This window comes from Oncorhynchus gorbuscha, linkage group LG24, assembly GCF_021184085.1.
Source record: "Oncorhynchus gorbuscha isolate QuinsamMale2020 ecotype Even-year linkage group LG24, OgorEven_v1.0, whole genome shotgun sequence".
NCBI classification, from domain to species: domain Eukaryota; kingdom Metazoa; phylum Chordata; class Actinopteri; order Salmoniformes; family Salmonidae; genus Oncorhynchus; species Oncorhynchus gorbuscha.
The window spans coordinates 47,402,296-47,426,295 of record NC_060196.1 but is presented as its reverse complement, the minus strand read 5'-3'; the positions used below and the strand labels follow the sequence as shown (position 1 = coordinate 47,426,295).

The following is a 24,000-nucleotide window of genomic DNA, read 5'->3' as shown; positions in this document are numbered from 1 at the left end:
TCTCACTCTCTCTCTCTCTCTCTCTCTCTCTCTCTCTCTCTCTCTCTCTCTCTCTCTCTCTCTCTCTCTCTCTCTCTCACCGGTTCACTCTGTCTCTTTCCCTCACTCTCTCTCTCTCTCTCGCCGGTTCACTCTGTCTCTTTCCCTTACTCTCTCTCTCACCGGTTCACTCTGTCTCTTTCCCTCACTCTCTCTCTCTCTCTCGCCGATTCACTCTGTCTCTTTCCCTCACTCTCTCTCTCTCGCCGGTTCACTCTGTCTCTTTCCCTCACTCTCTCTCTCTCTCTCTCGCCGTTTCACTCTGTCTCTTTCCCTCATTCTCTCTCTCTCGCCGGTTCACTCTGTCTCTTTCCCTCACTCTCTCTCTCTCTCTCTCTCGCCGGTTCACTCTGTCTCTTTCCCTCACTCTCTCTCTCTCTCTCGCCGGTTCACTCTGTCTCTTTCCCTCACTCTCTCTCTCTCTCGCCGGTTCACTCTGTCTCTTTCCCTCACTCTCTCTCTCACCGGTTCACTCTGTCTCTTTCCCTCACTCTCTCTCTGTCGCTCTCCGTTTCGATCGTTTCCTCTCTCCATGACCTGTATCTTCCCACTCTCTCTCTTTTCAAATCTCATTACAAAGCCCACATGCCTGCAGCGATACAACGCATGAGCTTCCCTCTCCATTTTGAAACGCTAGATGACCCCTTTTAGAGATATCTTACCATTACCACAACCAATCATACCATCATTATTCTGTACCAAGTCCTTTACTACACAAGCTCAGAAACAATCACTGAGTACAACTAACCGTCGAGTGGAATAATAAACAAGCTTGGTATTGTAGTAATAGGGGTCTTCAAAGGGACCAGTAAATGCGGAACAAATCCAATCTATTAAAGGGCTGCACATTTCTGTCAAATGAGAAATCAGACACAGATTGTAGTGGGCTACAGCATGGCCGCTGCAGTCCTATTCAGGGTCATGTTCTAGTCCCTCTCCATCAACAGTTCCGGCAAGCGACTTGGCCCTTTTCACCTCACCTCTTGATTGGTCCAAGGACACTAAATTAGCTGCATTAGCATAGTGCCCCTTAGTGCGCATTGAAGCTAGCGTTAGGTTTGTTCTGTCTGGGCTAACTGTCTCCTCATTAGGCCCCACTGATAGAGCCAGGAAGTGCTAGCATGCTAGGCTACGATACACCGTGCCAACACTTGGATTTTATGGGCAATTTGATGAAAACAGATGATGAGTTTATACTGGGCGCAGAGGAATGGAAATAATTAAAAACAGGCTAATGAGAGGAATTAATTATTCTATTAATGCCTCAATTGCGCCACTGAAGGCTGAGTTTAAAGGGAAACAAATGAGCAAATGAGGGGAATACTGAGAGGGAGAGAGAAAGAAGAGAAGTGCCAGGCCCTAGGAACAAATAGAGGAGAGAATGAGATGGAGAGGGGAAGAGGAAGAGAGAGAGAGAGAGAGAGAGAGAGAGAGAGAGAGAGAGAGAGAGAGAGAGAGAGAGAGAGAGAGAGAGAGAGAGAGAGAGAGAGAAAGAGAGAAAGGAAAGGGAGAGAGAAAGGGAGAGAGAGAGAGAGAGAGAGAGAGAGAGAGAGGTAGAGAGAGAGAAAGGGAGAGAGAGAGAGAGAGAGAGAGAGAGAGAGAGAGAGAGAGAGAGAGAGAGAGAGAGAGAGAGAGAGAGAGAGAGAGAGAGAAAGGGAGAGAGGGAGAGAGAGAAAGGGAGAGAGAGAGAAAGGGAGAGAGAGATGAAGCATACTTCAGAGAGGAAATTGTAGCCCAATGGCAGAACATTTATTTAAAGGACCTAACGGTTCAGGTGTGCAGTACATTGCCCTCACTGAATCAATAACAATAAGCTGTTGTCATTAAACATTATACATCTCATCTTAACCTGGGTCACCCTTATTAAAGCACTGTGAATATGATTGGCACAATTTCCCTTTGCAACAGGAATACTATTCCTACACAGTCACAAAAAACAAGATAAACTGTGGAATAACAGTGTAACCAAAGCAAAAATGAATCCAATCAAATGGTCTGTGATGTTTTCTCCTACCCCATGATATTTGTTTTGAAAATCGAAGTGAATGCACGCATGCCATATCAGCTGCACTGCAGAGAGTTCCGGAACCTCTGCTACAGTTACTGCATTTAAAATCACCATGGATAAGAACACAATACAGGATAACTACTTATTACTTCTTTCCTCTCCACCCAACTGAGCTCTACACAACTCCTCTGAAATAGAGTGAGAGAGAGAGAGAAAGAAAGAAAGAAGAGAGAGAGAGAGAGAGAGAGAGAGAGAGAGAGAGAGAGAGAGAGTTTTTTGTGAGTTTTTATAAAACCTTTATTTTTTACTCAAGTGTTAACATAAAAACAAATGACACACTGCCCTTTCAGAAATGAAAAAACAAATGTAATTCCTAAATAAAAATAAATACATAACATATACATTCAACTTATTTCATCGGCAAAAAATAATTTCCCCTCCTCTACAAAACAAAGCGCTCTTTCGTAGGCCCACTTCTCCTCAAATAATAGGAGATCTTTTACAGCTGAAAAGAACTCAAAATCTACTTTTATTCTTGCTTTTACTAATCCTTTAAAAACACATCTTACATCCTGCTCATATCCCGTTTCTATCTTGTGTTTTCTACTCAGAAAAATTGACATCTTAGCTTGTCCCAAAATAAAATTTAACATTTGACATTTTCTTTTCTGTTGTTTACTATATTGAAACCCCAAAATAAAAACTGTGTTATTGAAAAATTCCCCTACAGCTTTAAACAAAGATTCCAGCATTTCCAATAGAGGTTTTATCCTCTCACACTCCATAAAACAGTGAAAAATGGTTTCTCTTATATTACAAAAAGGACATCCATCTCTAACATCTGAATTAATAACAGATACAAAAGCATTAACTGCAATGATGCCATGTAAAACCCTCCATTGCATATCACCAGTACCCTTTTGTAACGGTGGTTTGTACAGTGCTCTCCATGCTGGCTTTACCTTGTCATCAATGCCCAATTTTACCCTCCATGGAGTGTCTTTTCTATTTTTCAATTTATCTTTATTCAACACCTTGACACACCCCTATACAAGTCCTTCCCATTCACCTCATCCAAACCCACCTCCTCCAACCCTCTCAAATCCAGCAATAACGCCTTTCTTTCTGACTCTGGGATATTTGGTGTAATCCCTAGTCTTGGAAATGAGACGTCTTCATCTTGTACCTTCTTCTTGTGGCTACTAAGCATACCCCATTCTTCCTCTGACAGAGCCTTCCTACAGCTCCCCAGCATTTGTCCGACAATCCTTTCCGACCTCATCCCCAAATGTTCTGCCACCCGTCTTCCATCCATTAAGGCGGGCCCAGCTATGGCCATTAACTGTCTTAAGGTGATGATTTTCCCCTTCACCAGAATCTTGGAGAAATGTGGAACAGCTGCAGTTGTACAATCCAGTCTTGCCCCATACACCAGAGGTTCCTCCAACAGCCAATGCACTGACTCCGCTGAAGTTCGTCTGGACACCTTCATTATGCTCCATACTCTGAGAAGTCCTCTGTAAAACGGAGGTACTCTCTCCCTAGAAATCTGGCTACTATCAACCAGAAATAAAGCCTTCTTTAAACCTAATCCTCCAACCCGTTGTAATATAAGACCTGCCACCCCTCTCCACACCACATTTTCCGGTCCATAAAGCAACCTTTGAATAAACTGAAACCGGAAAGCAGCAGCCCTACTAGCAAGATGTACAAGACCTTGTCCCCCCTCTTCTTTTGACAAATACAAAACACTTTGTGGAACCCAGTGATATTTATCCCAAAAGAAATCCACAATAATTGCCTGTATCTTAGCCAGAAGGCCAGATGGTGGTTCTAAAACTGACAACCGATGCCACAGTGCAGATGCAATCACATTGTTAACTATAATAGTGCGCCCCCTATATGACATATGAGATAGTAACCAACGCCATCTCCTCATCCTCCCTTCCACCATTTCAACCACCCCACTCCAATTTTTTTCCATAGTCCCCTCATCTCCTAGGTACACTCCAAGATACTTAAAACCTCCTTTACACCATTCTAGCCCCCCTGGCAAAGCCATGATCCCTCCAGACCATTCTCCAATCTGTAACGCACAACTCTTTTCCCAATTTACCTTTGCAGAGGATATTCCCCTAAAACGATCAACAATTAGACTCAAGCTATCCACCTCCGCTTGATTTTTCACTAGCACAACTACATCATCAGCATAGGCTGAGAGACGAATAGGAGGAATATCCTCTGAAAAGCACACCCCTGCAATGCGACTTCTAATGCTATTTAGTAGTGGCTCTATATCAATGGCATATAACATTCCTGACATAGAACATCCCTGCCTAATACCTCTACACACTTTAAAAGGAGCACTCAAACCACCGTTAACTTTCAATACACTTTCAATGTCACCATATATCACCTTGATCATGGCAATAAAACCAGAGCTGAACCCAAACGCCTCAAGCGTGTGCCATAAGTATTGATGTTCAACTCGGTCAAATGCCTTTTCCTGATCAATTGAAATTAGACCAGCATCCAACCCAATATCCCTAGAGACGTCCAAAAAATCACGAATCAGAGAAATGTTATCCCCTATCTGCCTGCCAGGAACACAGTAGGACTGATCCGTATGTATGATTTGCCCCATCACCTCCCTCAGCCTGTTGGACAAAGCTTTTGACAATATCTTATAATCAGTGCACAATAAAGCCACCGGCCTCCAGTTCTTCACCTCCCTTGGGTCACCCTTTTTGGGCAGTAGGGTGAGGACAGCCCTTCTGCAGCTTATTGGTAGTAACCCTCCGGTTAAACTATCATTAGCTACTTCTAACCAATCCTCTCCCAACATAGCCCAAAAAGACTTTAAAAAGTCAACGGGAAGCCCATCAATGCCTGGTGCCCTTCCATTTTCCATGCCTTTTAATGCAGTGTATAAATCCTGCAAAGACAATGGTTGCTCAAGCTCAACCTGAACTTCTGCAGCCACCTTTGGGAGCCCATCAAAGAACTGCTGTGTCACTGTTTTGTCCTCTTTGTACTCACATTTGTAGAGCTCAGCATAGAACTCTACTGCCCTCTTTCTAATTTCACTAGGGCTAGTGAGCTCTTGTCCAACAGCTGATTTGAGACAATGAATAATTTTTCTTTGTCCATTCTTTTCTCTAAACCAAAGAAAAATTTGGATGAGGCATCCATTTCAGATATTCCCTGAAATTTACTTCTCACCAGTGCCCCCTGTGCTCTGATACCCAGCAGGTCTGCCAATGCAGCTTTTCTCCTCTTGAGGGCCTGAGTATGGCCTCGATCTCCTGTGGTCTCAACCAATGTCATGAGTTCCACTATTTCAATCTCTAGGGCTTTCATTGATCTGGTGATATCTTTAGTGACATTCCTCATGTATTGATTACAAAATTGTTGAATCTGGATTTTCCCTATATCCCACCACTGTTGAATGGATACAAAACTGGCTTTTTGAGATCTCCATCTCTCCCAAAAAAAACTGAAACAGTTCCTGAAGTGAGCATCACTCAATAAAGTTATATTAAAATGCCAGTATGCGCTTTTGGGTTTTACATCGTTAATGAACACCACCTCTGTTATTAAACAATGATCAGAAAACCCCACTGGAGTTATCACACTTGATTTACAGACCTGAGATTGATGCTCAAAAACATAAAACCTATCTAACCTGGCCATAGAGATGATGTTCTCTCTCACATGCGCCCAGGTGTACTGCCTTGTTCCTCCATGTTGACTCCGCCAAATATCACACAATTCATTTGTTACAATGAGGCGTTTTAAAAACATCCTTGAGGCTATATGAGGTTCTTGGTGATTTCTATCTAAATCACTAACTGTGCAGTTAAAATCCCCAGCAATAAACAAATAATCTTCTTTGTTACATTTCTCAATGGTATTTGATAGTGTCTCTAAAAAACATACCCTCTCAACTGTCATCACTGGGGCATATACATTTATCAGACACATAGTGATGTTTTCATACCTTGCTCTAACTTTTAATAACCTCCCCTCAACTACCTCTTCAACCTCATATGACAACGGCAAAAACCCGTTTGAGAACAAAATAACCACACCCCCACTTTTTGAGTTTTTATGACTACACACCACTGTCCCCCCCACTCCTGTTGCCACATAACTTCATTTTCCAAATTACTATGAGTTTCTTGTAAAAAAATTATGTCACTTCCCTTTCCCCTAATTAACTCATACACCATGGCTCTTTTTTTTACATCTCTTGCCCCATTTACGTTTAAAGAAGAAATCTTAAAACTGCTCATGGATTTAAAAAAAATACAGAGGACGATCCAGCCACCACATCTCTTTACAGAGTTAAGACTGCAACTGAACTCTTTCATTTTCTTTAGAATTTACATCACTTATCACTCTTGTGACCACTTTCTTGAGTCTAGCAATTTCAGGGCTTTTCAAACTTCCGCCTGTAATTTTTGACATCAGAAACTTTGCTGATTCAATAAACAATTCACGTTCAGGGAAAAAATCAGTTACATTGTAATCTTGCATATATTTCTTCCTTTTGTCAACTTCAAAAATTGACGTATCCTCTCGATCCCATACCTCCCTTCCACCCCATTTATCTCACTATATTGTTGTGACGCGTCAGATGACTCACTCTCACTATCCTCCCCAGAAGAATACTCCACCATCTCTACACCTTGTTCATCTTCAATTGATTTATCAAACTCTACCTTTCTCTTAGAATTAGACCCTTCACCACCCCTTACATTCTTCCTTTTACTCCTCGGTATTTTGAAAACATCCGCTTCCTTTTCCGTTATTTCAATCTCCTCTTGACCTCCAATTTCATTTTCCAGCACCACCTCAGCGACGGCAGTCGCAATCTCGCCTACTGTTTCCCCTCCCTCTTTGTTCTGATCTACCACAATTGCCCCCGTATCCACACTGTCTTCCTCTCCTGCTTTTCCAACCACATCTGCCCACCTTCTCTCTTCTCCTGTACCCTTAGCATGTTCATCCCTTCGCGGTGGTGCGTTAGTTGTACTCGCACTAAAACTACTACCAGGCTCAGCGCGCTCATTTTCGGGACAATTACGCACCAAATGCCCCTCTCTTCCACAGCCAAAGCATTTCATTGATTCAGTAGATGCAAAGAAGACATAATCAAATCCATCAATCTTAAAGCTAAACGCTAAATCCAGTTCATCTCCTTCCTTTTTTAAAATCATATGCACTTGTCTCCTATGAGACACGACATGTTTCAACAACGGAGATTTGCATCCAAAAGGAACTTTCTTTATTGTAGACACTATTTGACCATGGCGCGATAACTCTCGCCATAACACTTCATCTCTAACAAATGGTGGCACGTTAGAAAGCATGACTTTCTTCGCCGGATTCATAAGCGGAAATACCGACGTCTGTGTTTCTCTCAACACGACACCCATCTCAACTATTCTATTCACCTTTTCAATTGAATCTAAGAATATCACTACAGCGCTATTCATCCTTGAGGCTGATTTGATGCTATCATACCCAATGATAGCACCCACAGCCAAGCTACATTCTTCCACTGAACACCCTGTCGCAGCAGGAATCTTTACTCCATGCCTCCGACTAAGTTTTTCAAACTCTCCATTTCCACGAGTGGCCATAACAACCAGCCCCACCCGCTGGTTGTGCCCTCGCGAAAAACCAACCTCAAAGATCCCACCACCCCTATACGTGCTTAGTGATAGTTTAAACAAGATACCCTTAAAACAACTAACCTAATCAATATATATATATATATACATACAACAACCCGATAGAGTGAAAAAGAAATTCCATTCGCTCTCACAATCACTCCTGCTTGACGACTCACTCCCAGCATGCACTCCGATGAGAGAGAGAGAGAGAGAGAGAGAGAGAGAGAGAGAGAGAGAGAGAGAGAGAGAGAGAGAGAGAGAGAGAGAGAGAGAGAGAGAGAAAGAGAGAGAGAGAGACATAGAGAGAGAGAGAGAGAGAGAGAGAGAGAGAGAGAGAGAGAGAGAGAGAGAGAGAAAGAGAGAGAGAGAGAGAGACATAGAGAGAGAGAGAGAGAGAGAGAGAGAGAGAGAGAGAGAGAGAGAGAGAGAGAGAGAGAGAGAGAGAGAGAGAGAGAGAGAGAGAGAGAGAGAGAGAGAGACAGAGAGAGAGAGAGAGAGAGAGAGAGAGAGAGAGAGAGAGAGAGAGAGAGAGAGAGAGAGAGAGAGAGAGAGAGAGAGAGAGAAAACAACAAATAAGATGTAGAGGAAGTAACACAGCCCATTTGAGAGATGAAATATGCAACAGCTCAACTGTCGTACCATACGTCTGAGCATGCATACACACACACACGCACGCACGCACGCACGCACGCACGCACGCACACACACACACACACACACACACACACACACACACACACACAGAGTTCAGTACTTCATTACCCACTGAGAGTGGATCTGTCATCACTTGGCTGGGGACTGCTTGCAAATGTCTTTGTTCACCTTTTGAACCCCGGATAACAGAGAGAGAGATGGTGGGAGGAAGAGAGTTAGGAGAGTGAAAGAAATACATATTTCAGTGGACAGCCTACCCCTCTCACCCCCTCCCTCTCTCTCTCACTCTCTCTCTCCCACCCTGCACTAGCCATGGGCCCCTGCCAGGTTCGTTGGTAGTGTCTCCATTACCGAGGATAGATTGAACATGGAGCTCCATCCATTTGCAGCCATATGGGCCCTGCCGCAGCGAGTAGCTATCTGGCTAGCATCTCCGTCATCACTTAGAAGTTAAATGCCTTTCAGATGGAACCAGCCATAGCACACAGAGCACACTAACTCACAGGGATAGCTCACACAAGATAAACCCACATACTGTACAGCACAATATAGTGAGAGACTGGTAGTGAGAGAAGAATGGGTCCATATGAGTGATTATTGTAGCACAGGTCAGGCTGAGGTGAAGGAAGATGGGAAGGGAGAGGAAGAGAGAGATATATAGAGAGAAAGAGATTAGGAGATTGTGAGATAGATTGTATTTGATCAGGTAGATGTCTGGTAATGCTCGAGACCACTCACAAGCCCACCGCTGTCATCAGCCACAAAATTGGAGAAGATGGGGAAACAGAATACCAATGTGTGTGTGTGTGTGTGTGTGTGTGTGTGTGTGTGTGTGTGTGTGTGTGTGTGTGTGTGTGTGTGTGTGTGTGTGTGTGTGTGTGTGTGTGTGTGTGTGTGTGTGTGTGTGTGTGTGTGTGTGTGTGTGTGATTTGTCTGGTATCCACTCATCTGTTCAGTGGCTAGCATATTGGCAGACCCTACCTTTCCAAAATGGTCAATTCTCTACTGACAGCCGCATTCATTATCTCCTCACACACATTTGCTCTCTTACCGTTGACCAATGACAGGCTTTTCTTGCCCGTACAGAACACATAGTGTCGGGTCTGTTTCAGTGCCTGGCTTTATCTCTGCTTGTTTATTGGCTGGAGAAAAACGTTATGGGGGATAATAAACCTGTTTGATTGTTTGATTGGTTTATTATGGACGGGTTTATCACTTTCATTTAAATCGATTTAGGTCTTATTAAGGTGGGGACACTGAAACGGATACAACAACTGGACGTTATCTCCCACCCTGCATTTCTAACATGGCAGATTTATGTCGAGTCCAAAATCAACCACTAGCCCCCATCCATGCACTTCCCCTAGAACTGAATAACAAGATGAGTGTAGGTCATAGAGTCATCTCTTGTGGACAGACTACGTAAGCATAAATGGTATCGTAGCTCTGTGTGCGATAACAATGATAACAAGACGCTTTAGTTCCAGTCCTTCGGATTTTGGCACTTGTTACTTGGACATATCACAATTTCGATGGTATTAGCATTTTTAGAAATTCGGAAGTAAAGGCGCATAAACTTGTCAGTATCTTCCAAAGAGAGAGGGTGGAGCTCTTCTTTCTGGTTCTGATCCTCGTCCTCTCTCTCATCTTAACACATATGGATCCAGAACTTAATTGAGCATATGTCCAATTACCCAAGACTTCAGTTTTGGGTTTAACCGAGATTAGTCATATAGCAATGGCTCAATCTTCCCGAATGGGCTAGGGTACGATTCCACGATCTTGTTTAAACTTATCTAATCCTTCCAGAACTACACTCAGTGCATCGCTAGGCATAGATGCTCGTAGTTCATCTGAACCCACGTGTCCCAAATGCCATCCTATCAACTGTATACACTAAGTGCACTGTGGGTCTTGGTCAAAGGTTGTGTACTATTATAGGGAATAGGGTGCGATTTGGGACGCAGGACAACACCATTCATACGGTCCTACAACAGAAGTACAGTAGAAAGGCTTCAACCATACTGGTTGGTCAACAACAACACCACACCACTAGGGGGCAATACCTAACAAAACACAGTCACCTAAAACACAGTCATGTCACTGTGGGGAGGGATAACACCGGGACAGGTTCTACCAAAGGGGTCATTGAAAGGTTAGAGGTGAAAGGGTTCTACTGTTTCAGTATTGTTTAGCATGCTTACGTTGACTCTCTTTGTAAACCAGGGACATTCTGCGTGCTATAGACCGCTCGGCTTGCCTCGGAGGCGGGGGAGGGGGCACCTGTGAGGGTGAACACCGGCCTCGTGGTTAGTGAAGGGTCGGTTCGGGGTCAGTGGTTTAGGATTAGGTGTTAGGGAATAATGAGGGCATTTGGCAATACAGGGGGGATAAAGGCTGTTTAAAGGCATTGGGGTGGTATCGTGGTTAGTAGTTGAGGTAGGCTGAAAGCAAAAGGATCGTTATACTGGGGGTTTGTTAATCAATATGTTGTAATTGTTTTTGACAAGGGATTCATTCAAATAGGTTTAAAAAATACCTCTATTTACTTTTAGTCTTTTATTCAAACCATATTATCCCATTATTACTTCCAAGGGGGAACATGCTTGACAATTTGGTTTCCTGAGTGACTTACAGTAAGTTTAGAAAAATATATCACCACTCTCCACTTTAAAACAATTGACTTGCTTCCACCTCCCTGCCCGCGGGGAGAGGAGTAGCTCTCAACACACTCACAACACTCGACAGGGCTCTGGTTATGTACTGTACTTAACATAGTTTTTTAATATGGTTAAGGGCACTTTAGCCCTCTAGTGTACAGTATACATATTGGTTCTCTTTATGACTGGAAATTGTGATGTAATTATATGTATCCCACTAAATGAGAATACTCATGCTGAAATATGGAGTGAGATGGGACTTCTTGGGTGAGACCAAAGTCACCAGGGTGAGACCAAAGTCACCAGGGTGAGACCAAAGTCACCAGGGTAAGACCAAAGTCACCAGGGTAAGACCAAAGTCACCAGGGTGAGACCAAAGTCACCAGGGTGAGACCAAAGTCACCAGGGTGAGACCAAAGTCACCAGGGTGAGACCAAAGTCACCAGGGTAAGACCAAAGTCACCAGGGTGAGACCAAAGTCACCAGGGTAAGACCAAAGTCACCAGGGTGAGACCAAAGTCACCAGGGTAAGACCAAAGTCACCAGGGTGAGACCAAAGTCACCAGGGTAAGACCAAAGTCACCAGGGTAAGACCAAAGTCACCAGGGTGAGACCAAAGTCACCAGGGTGAGACCAAAGTCACCAGGGTAAGACCAAAGTCACCAGGGTGAGACCAAAGTCACCAGGGTAAGACCAAAGTCACCAGGGTAAGACCAAAGTCACCAGGGTGAGACCAAAGTCACCAGGGTAAGACCAAGGTCACCAGGGTGAGACCAAAGTCACCAGGGTGAGACCAAAGTCACCAGATGTCATAGGGCTAAGACAAGCAGATAATACAGTGATTATAAGACATGTATGTCATTACCAGAGTTGATATTATACACTCATAAACTCCATTAATCTGTCACATAGAAGCACAAGCCCAAACACCCACACAAACCCACATTTCACATCGACACAAACACACCTGCACTCATATACCCTGCTTTTTCACACACACACACACACACACACACACACACACACACACACACACACACACACACACACACACACACACACACACACACACACACACACACACACACACACACACACACACACACACACACACACACACACACACACACACACACACACACACACACACACACACACACACACACACATCACCATAATTGCAGTCAGTGTCAGAGTGTCTGGGTGGGTTTACAAGTGTTGTGTTGACAGCTATGAATGCTGGAGTCATGCTGGCCTGTCAAAGGGCTGACGTTAATACCATTATCAGGGCAATTATTAACTTAAGTGCACTGTCTCCTTACTGTGTTCTAATGGATACATCCAAGTATAATATCTCCACCATTCCCTCTGTTCTTTATCTTTTTTGGCGAGGAGTGGTTTAGTTGTTACTAGACAGATGCAGTGCAATGTGTTTTCCAGGGTCAGCCATAGTGGGATGGCACCCCTTGGAGGAATTGAGAGTGAGCTGCCTTCCTCAAGGGCAAATCAACAGATTTTTCACCTTCTTGGCTCAGGTATCCAAACCAGAGACCGCTTCCATTACTGGCCCAACGCTCTAACCGCCAGGCTGCCTGCCGCCCTGTGTGTGTGTGTGTGTTTCAGCATGCTTTTCATAACTGTGTATTTAAATGTTTCTATGTGTGTTTTGTGCAGTATGAATACTACAGTGTTATTATAATACAGTTTTTGTTGGACATCTTTACATCTCATTATGTGTGTGACTGTGACTGTGTGTATGTCAGTTACTGTGACTGTGCGTACGTGTGTTACTGTGACTGTGTGTTACTGTGACTGTGTGTTACTGTGACTGTGTGTTACTGTGACTGTGACTGTGTGTATGTGTGTTAGTATGACCATGTGTATGTGTGTTACTGTGACTGTGTGTATGTGTGTTACTGTGACTGTGTGTGTATGTGTGTTACTGTGACTGTGTGTATATGTGAGTTACTGTGACTGTGTGTTACTGTGACTGTGCGTATGTGTGTTACTGTGACTGGGTGTTACTGTGACTGTGACTGTAACTGTGTGTATGTGTGTTAGTATGACCATGTGTATGTGTGTTACTGTGACTGTGTGTATGTGTGCTACTGTGACTGTGTGTATGTGTGTTACTGTGACTGTGTGTGTATGTGTGTTACTGTGACTGTGTGTATGTGAGTTACTGTGACTGTGTGTTACTGTGACTGTGCGTATGTGTGTTACTGTGACTGTGTGTTACTGTGAATGTGACTGTAACTGTGTGTATGTGTGTTAGTATGACCATGTGTATGTGTGTTACTGTGACTGTGTGTATGTGTGTTACTGTGACTGTGTGTATGTGTGTTACTGTGACAGTGTGTGTATGTGTGTTACTGTGACTGTGTGTATGTGTGTTACTGTGACTGTGTGTGTATGTGTGTTACTGTGACTGTGTGTATGTGTGTTACTGTGACTGTGTGTATGTGTGTTAGTATGACCGTGTGTATGTGTGTTACTGTGACTGTGTGTGTATGTGTGTTACTGTGACTGTGGGTATGTGTGTTACTGTGACTGTGTGTGTGTGTGTTAGTATGACCGTGTGTATGTGTGTTACTGTGACTGTGTGTGTGTGTGTTAGTATGACTGTGTGTATGTGTGTTACTGTGACTGTGTGTGTGTGTGTGTGTGTGTGTGTGTGTGTGTGTGTGTGTGTGTGTGTGTGTGTGTGTGTGTGTGTGTGTGTGTGTGTGTGTGTGTGTGTGTGTGTGTGTGTGTGTGTGTGTGTGTGTGTGTGTGTGTGTGTGTGTGTGTGTGTGTGTGTGTGTGTGTGTGTGTTAGTATGACTGTGTGTGTGTTACTGTGACTGTGTGTATGTGTGTGACTGTGTGTGTGTGTGTTAGTATGACTGTGTGTTACTGTGACTGTGTGTATGTGTGTTACTGTGACTGTGTGTGTGTGTGTTAGTATGACTGTGTGTGTGTTACTGTGACTATGTGTATGTGTGTTACTGTGACTGTGTGTTACTGTGACTGGGTGTATGTGTGTTAGCATGACTGTGTGTATGTGTGTGTGTTAGTAAGACTGTGTGTATGTGTGTGTGTTAGTATGACTGTGTGTATGTGTGTGTGTGTTAGTATGACTGTGTGTATGTGTGTCTGTGTTAGTAAGACTGTGTGTATGTGTATGTGTGTTAGTAAGATTGTGTGTATGTGTGTGTGTTAGTATGCCTGTGTGTATGTGTGTCTGTGTTAGTAAGACTGTGTGTATGTGTGTGTGTTAGTAAGACTGTGTGTATGTGTGTGTGTTAGTACGACTGTGTGTGTGTGGGTATGTGTGTTAGTATGACTGTATGTCAACTCAGCAAAAAAAGAAAAGTCCCTTTTTCTGGACCCTGTCTTTCAAAGATAATTCATAAAAATAACTTCACAGATCTTCATTGTAAAGGGTTTAAACACTGTTTCCCATGCTTGTTCAATGAACCATAAACAATTATTGAACATGCACCTGTGGAACGGTCGTTTAGACACTAACAGCTTACAGACTGTAGGCTATTAAGGTCACAGTTATGAAAATTTAGGACACTGAAGAGGCCTTTCAACAGACTCAGAAAAACTCCAAAAGAAAGATGCCCAGGGTCCCTGTTCATCTGCGTGAACGTGCCTTAGGCATGCTGCAAGGAGGCATGATGACTGCAGATGTGGCCAGGGCAATAAATTGCAAAATCCGTACTGTGAGATGCCTAAGACAGTCCTACAGGGAGACAGGACGGACAGCTGATCGTCCTCGCAGTGGCAGACCACGTGTAACATCCCCTACATATGATCGGTACATTGGAACATAACACCTGCAGGACAGGTACAGGATAGCAACAACAACTGCCCGAGTTACACCAGGAATGCACAATCCCTCCATCGGTGGTCAGACTGTCCGCAATAGGCTGAGAGAGGCTGGACTGAGGGCTTGTAGGCCTGCTGTAAAGCAGGTCCTCACCAGACATCACCGGCAACAACGTCACCTATGGGCACAAACCCACCGTCGCTGGACTAGACAGGACTGGCAAAAAGTTATCTTCACTGACGAGTCATGGTTTTGTCTCACCAGGGGTGATGGTCGGATTCACATTTATTGTGGAAGGAATGAGTGTTACACCGAGGCCTGTGCTCTGGAGCGGAATCGATTTGGAGGTGGACGGTCCATCATGGTCTGGGGTGGTGTGTCACAGCATCATCGGACTGAGCTTGCTGTCATTGCAGGCAATCTCAACGCTGTGCGTTACAGGAAAGACATCCTCCTTCCCTCATGTGGTACCCTTCCTGCAGGCTCATCCTGACATGACCCTCCAGCATGACAATGCCACCAACCATACTGCTCGTTCTGTGAGTGATTTCCTGCAAGGCAGGAATGTCAGTGTTCTGCCATGGCCAGCGAAGAGCCCGGATCTCAATCCCATTGAGCACGTCTGGGACCTGTTGGATCAGCGGGTGAGGGCTAGGGCCATTCACCTCAGAAATGTCCAGGAACTTACAGGTTTCTTGGTGGAAGAGTGGGGTAACATCTCACAGCAAGAACTGGCAGATCTGGTGCAGTCCATGAGGAGGAGATGCACTGCAGTACTTAATGCAGCTGGTGGCCACTTTTGATTTTGACCCCCCATTGTTCAGTGACACATTATTCCATTTATGTTAGTCACATGTCTGTGGAACTTGTTCAGTTTATGTCTCAGTTGTTGAATCTTGTTATGTATTGACGTTTCTTTTTTTGCTGAGTTTATATGTGTTAGTATGACTGTATGTAAGTACATATTTGAGTGCTTAAATCCGGTATGTCAGTTCCTCAACATGCTTTGCCTAGAATTGTTCTGAAAGGAATCAAATGACTAGTAAACCGGAAAACATGTGCTTGGCTCAGTATTCTGTGATTGGTCCTTTGTGCTGCCCAGTAATAACTGAAGAGAGAACTGGGTGGTGATCCTGGAACACTTCATCAAGAGGTTGAGGAAACGAGAAACGACAGCAGAGGCTGCTGCTCTGGCCTGGGAAATATGAGAAGTGTAAGGGTGTGTGTGTGTGTGTGTGTGTGTGTGTGTGTCTCAGGGTGTGTGTGTGTGTGTCTCAGTGTGTGTGTGTGCCTCAGTGTGTGTGTGTGTGTGTGTGTGTCCTCTGTTCCTCTGCTCCCAGTGTACATGAGATGTGAACCAGCAGACTACAGGTGCCCTGGGAAAGTACAGATATCAAGGCTGAATAACTCATCACTGTTTGATGTACCGTATCTGTACTGCAGCTCCTGGAGATGAGGTGTGTGTGTGTGTGTGTGTGTGTGTGTGTGTGTGTGTGTGTGTGTGTGTGTGTGTGTGTGTGTGTGTGTGTGTGTGTGTGTGTGTGTGTGTGTGTGTGTGTGTGTGTGTGTGTGTGTGTGTGTGTGTGTGTGTGTGTGTGTGTGTGTGTGTGTGTGTGTCTGAGTGGTGTTTAAATCTTGATGAAATAAGCTCTATGAAGGTCAGTGAAAGCAGGGACTCCTTAGTCTGGTGCTAATGGTGCATTACCGATACGCAGACGGCATTTCCCACACACACATACATGCACGTGTGCGTGCACACACACACACACACACACTGAGACACACACACACAGTCTCACACACACACCCGCACAAAAAGACAAGCACACTCAAGCACACACAGACAAACACGTAGACACGCACACACATACACACACACACACTCAAGCACCTATAAACACATAGCCATACACACACGTGCACAGACAAATACACAAACACGCACAAATGCACGTAGACACACACACAGGCTGATAAAAGGTGACATTGCACATCCCTTAGCTCTTATTATGCTTGGAATAAAAAGGTTATGAAATGTTTATGAGGTAGTTGTGTTGCTCTCCAGCCCAATAAAACAGTGCATTGTTAAAAATGTTAAGGCATTTGAACATTCAAAACCACAAAGACAAAGAAATAAAAGAATAGCTTTAGTCATGGTTAGCTCTGGTTCAAGTTTAACAAACAAGTTTATCATACATTTAAGTTACATAATTAAATTGCATTTGAAAACCGAAGAGTTGTGCACTGGAATGGATATGTGATCCAGTGAATTTAAGATCATTTTTCTACTGGTGTTAATATCACTGTTACATCATTGTCACTGATACAAGATTGAGATAGAAGTGTAGATGTTAAGTTTGGAATGAGCCCCTAGTATGTTCTCTAACTAAAAGGTGTGTGTGTGTGAGAGGGGGAGGATGCTCAGTACTAACATTACCACACTAGGTGACAACAAACACACTCACACATCGCTGTGAAGATGCTAGATCCGCCTATTAATGATACTATTTCACAGGTGACGACGAGAGGTGGTAATGAGCTCAGTGTGTGTGTGTGTGTGTGTGTGGGATTAGGGTGTGGCGTGGGGGGTTGCAGGGGTCTGAGGTACGGGGAAGCTAGCTTCCGTTTCCCACTCGCCCCGTATGGTTGGGCTCTTACCTTGAAGGTGGACATGGCGGGGTCCCTGTTATACCTGTCTATGGTGTGGAACTTGGTGGTGGGGTGGTTGAGCTCATGGTACAGCTCAGAGTGTCTTTTGCGAGTGTGCATCACTTTCTGGAGGGGAGAGGAAGGTACAACAAAAAATGAACAGAATAAGAAAATAATAGCTGAAGAGACACGGATAGATAGAACGGTTTGATGCCAGCCGCGGGGAGGGGGAGGAGGGGAAGAGATGCCAGCCGCGGGGAGGGGGAGGAGGGGAAGAGATGCCAGCCGCGGCGAGGGGGAGGAGGGGAAGAGATGCCAGCCACGGCGAGGGGAGAAGGGGAAGAGAGGGATGGATAGATAGAACGGTTTGATGCCAGCCGCGGCGAGGGGAGAAGGGGAAGACATGCCAGCCGCGGGGGGAGGGGGGAGGAGGGGAAGAGATGCCAGCCGCGGCGAGGGGAGGAGGGGAAGAGATGCCAGCCGCGGCGAGGGGGAGAAGGGGAAGAGATGCCAGCCGCGGCGAGGGGAGAAGGGGAAGAGATGCCAGCCGCGGGGAGGGGAGGAGGGGAAGAGATGCCAGCCGCGGCGAGGGGGAGGAGGGGAAGAGATGCCAGCTGCGGCGAGGGGGAGGAGGGGAAGAGATGCCAGCCACGGTGAGGGGGAGGAGGTGAAGAGATGCCAGCCGCGGCGAGGGGAGGAGGGGAAGAGATGCCAGCCACGGCGAGGGAGAAGGGGAAGAGAGGGATGGATAGATAGAACGGTTTGATGCCAGCCGCGGCGAGGGGAGAAGGGGAAGAGATGCCAGCCGCGGGGAGGGGGAGGAGGGGAAGAGATGCCAGCCGCGGCGAGGGGGAGAAGGGGAAGAGATGCCAGCCGCGGCGAGGGGAGAAGGGGAAGAGATGCCAGCCGCGGGGGAGGGGAGGAGGGGAAGAGATGCCAGCCGCGGCGAGGGGGAGGAGGGGAAGAGATGCCAGCTGCGGCGAGGGGGAGGAGGGGAAGAGATGCCAGCCACGGTGAGGGGGAGGAGGTGAAGAGATGCCAGCCGCGGCGAGGGGGAGGAGGGGAAGAGATGCCAGCCGCGGTGAGGGGAGGAGGGGAAGAGATGCCAGCTGCGGTGAGGGGGAGAAAGGGAAGAGATGCCAGCCGCGGTGAGGGGGAGGAGGGGAAGAGATGCCAGCTGCGGCGAGGGGGAGGAGGGTAAGAGATGCCAGCCACGGCGAGGGGAGAAGGGGAAGAGATGCCAGCTGCGGCGAGGGGGAGGAGGGGAAGAGATGCCAGCCGCGGCGAGGGGGAGGAGGGGAAGAGATGCCAGCTGCGGCGAGGGGGAGGAGGGGAAGAGATGCCAGCCACGGCGAGGGGAGAAGGGGAAGAGATGCCAGCCACGGCGAGGGGGAGGAGGGGAAGAGATGCCAGCCGGGGTGAGGGGGAGGAGGGGAAGAGATGCCAGCCGCGGCGAGGGGGAGGAGGGGAAGAGATGCCAGCCGCGGCGAGGGGGAGGAGGGGAAGAGATGCCAGCCGCGGCGAGGGGGAGGAGGGGAAGAGATGCCAGCTGCAGCGAGGGGGAGGAGGGGAAGAGATGCCAGCCGGGACGAGGGGGAGGAGGGGAAGAGATGCCAGCCACGGCGAGGGGGAGGAGGGGAAGAGATGCCAGCCACAGCGAGGGGGAGGAGGGGAAGAGAGAGGGATGGGATAGATAGAACGGTTTGATGCCAGCCGCGGCGAGGGGGAGGAGGGGAAGAGATGCCAGCCGGGGCGAGGGGGAGGATGGGAAAAGAGAGGGATGGATAGATAGAACGGTTTGATGCCAGCCGCGGCGGGGGAGGAGGGGAAGAGATGCCAGCCGCGGCGAGGGGGAGGAGGGAAGAGAGGGATGGATAGATAGAACGGTTTGATGCCAGCCGCGGCGAGGGGGAGGAGGGGAAGAGATGCCAGCCACGGCGAGGGGGAGGAGGGGAAGAGATGCCAGCTGCGGCGGGGGAGGAGGGGAAGAGATGCCAGCCACGGCGAGGGGGAGGAGGGGAAGAGATGCCAGCCGCGGTGAGGGGGAGGAGGGGAAGAGATGCCAGCCGCGGCGTGGGGGAGGAGGGGAAGAGAGGGATGGATAGATAGAGTGGTTTGATGCCAGCCGCGGCGAGGGGGAGGAGGAAAAGAGAGGGATGGATAGATAGGGCGGTTTGATGCCAGCCGCGGCGAGGGGGAGGAGGGGAAGAGAGGGATGGATAGATAGGGCGGTTTGAGGGAAGAGATGCCAGCTGCGGCGAGGGGGAGGAGGGGAAGAGAGGGATGGATAGATAGGGCGGTTTGATGCCAGCCACGGCGAGGGGGAGGAGGGGAAGAGAGGGATGGATAGATAAGGCGGTTTGAGGGAGATGCCGAAGAAGCGGAAGAGGCCAAGGGACAGTTTGATGCCAGCCGCGGCGAGGGGGAGGAGGGGAAGAGAGGGATGGATAGATAGAGTCCTCTCATCTTCTCTCTAACATATCCCTGTCTCGCTTTTAGGATTTGATGCTGCCTGTGCTGTGAGATGTATCTGAGTTTGCTCTGAATGGATATGAGAGCCAAGCAGGCCGCGTTAATGTTAGCGGTAGCTAGTTAGCAAGGAAGCATTAGCTAGTTAGCAACTAGCCTACAGTGATATGGAACTGAGTAAAAATTCCCTGTAAACACAGATTTAGGATCAGCTTACCCTCCCCAAATCTTCACCCTCACCGTTTAAACTGGTAAAGACTCAACTCAACTCAAATTTTAACTAACTGTAACCCAGCATCTAATAGCAACTACATCCTATTACAAGTGGAAGTCCCTGACAGGAGAGAGACCTTGTCACAGCGACTTGTTATTTTCGCTAATGTCTAGCACTTTAGCAGCATGGCGGCGGCTAATCGGCGCAGCAGCTCGAGGGCCAAGAGAGACACAGGGGCCAGACGGCGATCCTCACGCACTCAAACACTCTGGCCAAGGCCGGCTGCGACTGTTGCCACCGATTACCACAGAGTCTGCACTCTCTTCTCTCCCTCTCCTTGTCTGTCAGTTCTCCCTCTCTGAGTCGGCCTTTATAAGTCACTTAATTTACGTGTGGGCCTACTTCCTTTAAAGTTCACCTCTTCTGCATTTCAAATCTCTCTCTCTTCCTCTGTCATCACTGCTCTTTTCTTTATTTGTATTTCTGAACTCTGACTCTACCTTGAATCTTTCTCTCTCAGACACTTAGTCTGTAGAGACACAGGAATCCAGCCATTTTACGGAAAATATCATGCAGTTTTGCAGACTACGCCAGTCAGGAAGGGTTACAAGCTCTGGGTAATAGTTGCCCTTAGGCAACATCATCCTACTCCAGGTTATCATACTGTAGCTAAGCGCTAGTGCTTGTTAGCCTGTTAGTTGTGCAACAGTCCACAGTGGAAAGCAAGTCTCCAGTCTTTACAAGGATAAGGGAAGGAGGAAAGCCAATGTTCACTTAAGGTGGTGAAGCAAAGGGATTTAGTTTAGTTTTTCGGGGCTGTTTGAGACTGGAGATTTGCAAGATTCCCAGGGCTTGTTCATTCCATGGAGCGACTATTGCGCTCCAACCCACACACAAACACGCACACACATGTAATTACCCGCAAAACACAGATCTACTACCAAACTTTCAAAAACACCAACTCACCGTCAATCACATTTTCATTCAGTAATTCATCCACTCAAAGCTTCCTACTGCACCATTGTTCCTTCAACCAGGCCCTGGCACCCCATTGTTCCTTCAACCAGGCCCAGGCACCCCATTGTTCCTTCAACCAGGCCCTGGCACCCCATTGTTCCTTCAACCAGGCCCTGGCACCCCTTTGTTCCTTCAACCAGGCCCTGGCACCCCATTGTGCTTTTTCCATTCTGATTGAAATGGTTGACTGACTCAGATTGAAAAAAGTTCAATAAAATGATTTTTTGTCTGTACAAGATATAAATAATTTGTCCAATCAAGGTAAAATCAGTCAAAACCAAATCCATCTAGTTACAGGGGGTGCCCTAGATCCTTGTTGTAGAAACTGGCACACTATACATGGGTTGGACTGTACCAAGTCAAATGCAAGGGAGACACAGGCGCAAAGGTAAGGGGCTTAGCGATGCCATTGGCTCCTCTACGCGTCACTCAACCTGGCTGAAGCAGACAGAAGCAGAGACAGGCTGAGGGGAGGGTGAAGGGGGGGATCTTACCTCAAAGTCCAGCTCAGAGTACCGTACTCTTTTCCTCTGAGGGAGGAGGGGTGAGGGGCAGGGGGAGAGAAGATATGATCAATGTCTGTAAATCCATGGACCCCTCCTCTAATCATCAACACACACAAACACACAAATACCTAATGTGTGGTAAAAATGTAATTATTACGTAGTTCTGATGGCTACGTTAATGGGACATGCATCAAAGCCTTTCTTGGTTTGATTCCCACATGGTCAACATATTCTGAATAAATGTGTTCACTGTAAATTGCTTTTGAATTAAACAAGCTTTATTCTATTGAAGTTATGTCAAAACGATCAAGACGGCAATGTAATTTCCTTCAACTGTCTTCCGTGCTGTGTACTGTGTTAAACCGCTTAGTCCTCAACTTGGTGTGACTTAATGGAAGGCTGTACCTACACTAAGAAATGAATATATGTGTTCCATTTATATGTGGTCCTCTCTCTCTCTCTCTCTCTCTCTCTCTCTCTCTCTCTCTCTCTCTCTCTCTCTCTCTCTCTCTCTCTCTCTCTCTCTCTCTCTCTCTCTCTCTCTCTCTCTCTCTCTCTCTCTCCTTCTGAAAAGTGATCCCATGACATTAAGGATCCCAAGTACCGTACAGTACACAAACAACACCCATACTTGTGCTGTGCACTTAAGTGAGGGCACACAGACTAACACAAACACCCACCCTCCCCCACACCCCCCTAGTTGGAAGCATAGTATAATTACCCAATGTCAAGTGTACAGTACCTGTATCGGTAGGAATATACACTTTTAGAAAAAAAGGCTTCCAAAAGGGTTCTTCTTACCCTTTTTGGTTCCAGGTAAAAGCCTTTTTTGGTTCCAGTTTGAACCCTTCTGGGTTCCATGCAGAACCCTCTGTAGAAAAGGTTCTTCATGGAACCGAAACCAGTTTTACTTGGAACCAAATGGGACAGCGAAGAAATCTTTTTGGTTCTGGATAGCACCTTTTTTTTCGAAGAGAGTACAGATGTAGGATCGTAATTTGACCAGTTTCTCACTACAAGAAAATAATATTTGAGCAACAGGAAATGTTAATTATTGTGTGGATTATAATAATGGACATTTGGGTAGGGGAATGATATATTTTTTTAATCAAGTCTGACATTTCAAAGTGTAAATGACTCCTCTTCCTTACTTACCCTCATAACTCCCTTCTCTTTCACTTCCTATCAGTCTCTTCACAGTGGCAAACACCATTATAGAGCTTTTTTAGACTTTATGAGCATCGATTTTTGTTAGGATCTACAAATCAATCAGACTCAATACCAAAACCTCAAACCTCTCTGAAATCTAAAAGCAACCAACCTGTTACATTACGCATCTTCATGTTTGAGTTTAATTTGAAGTCTGCAGAGATGTTCTGATACACATCTCCAAATGAAGCCTGTTTAAACAGGATGAAATGACTGTATTATCCAAGCATCTGATGAATGTGGATGAGTCCCAAATGGCACCCAAAGTGCACAACTTTTGACCAGTAGTGCACTCTAAAGGGAATAGGATGGCATTTGGGATACATACAGTAAGCTAAGCACAGGGAAGACCTGTGTGGTCTCTCAGAGTGGTGTTTAAAGATATTCAGAAGTGTTCTCACAGAGTCCCAAATTATACCCTATTCCCTATATACTGGGCCTACCCTATGGACCCTGGTCAAAAGCACTACATTAAATAGGGAATAGGGTGCCATTTTGGATGCAAACACAGCTCTGAGTGAGATGTTTTAATGACTGGGTGGCAATGTCTTTCATTCTAAAATAAGCATGTGTACTTCTCTGTCCTTCAGTGTAAGTACTGTCTCCATTCCTTCATCAAGTCACCAGGATAGTGTGTGTGTGTGTGTGTGTGTGTGTGTGTGTGTGTGTGTGTGTGTGTGTGTGTGTGTGTGTGTGTGTGTGTGTGTGTGTGTGTGTGTGTGTGTGTGTGTGTGTGTGTGTGTGTGTGTGTGTGTGTGTGTGTGTGTGTGTGTAATTAAGGTGTGCAGACAGACACTCTCCTGGGATACTCCCTGTCCCTCTCACTCCATCTGCTCTGGATCCTTGTCGGCCTGGAGGGTGATTATAGACACACATGCATGTGTGCGCGTGTGTGTCTTTATCCATCCGCATGAACGTGTACGGTACATCGTTATAACACATAATGACTAATCATTTATGAACAGCACTCTGTTCTCATGCACACACACACCAGACTAGTGGTTATATTTAGACTAGGCACACACACACACACACACACACACACACACACACACACACACACACACACACACACACA

General features: G+C 46.3%; 1 protein-coding gene across 12 annotated transcripts in view; it reads right to left on the bottom strand.

The window, feature by feature from the left end:
- Positions 1-24,000, bottom strand: part of LOC124012930 (adhesion G protein-coupled receptor B2-like) — a 541,176-nt gene that overhangs the window by 34,287 nt on the left and 482,889 nt on the right. For 8 of the 12 annotated variants that reach the window (XM_046326992.1, XM_046326993.1, XM_046326998.1 and 5 more), the window contains 2 exons: positions 21,702-21,737; positions 17,517-17,633 (listed from right to left, as the gene is read on the bottom strand). The exons of 1 other annotated variant lie outside the window; for it this stretch is intronic. In XM_046326992.1, coding sequence (XP_046182948.1) covers positions 17,517-17,633; positions 21,702-21,737 — 153 coding nt within the window. Of the gene's footprint in view, positions 1-10,318; positions 10,666-17,516; positions 17,634-21,701; positions 21,738-23,984 lie in introns of those variants that run through there. 3 more of the 12 variants (XR_006834797.1, XM_046326995.1, XM_046327003.1) reach the window with 3 other exon arrangements.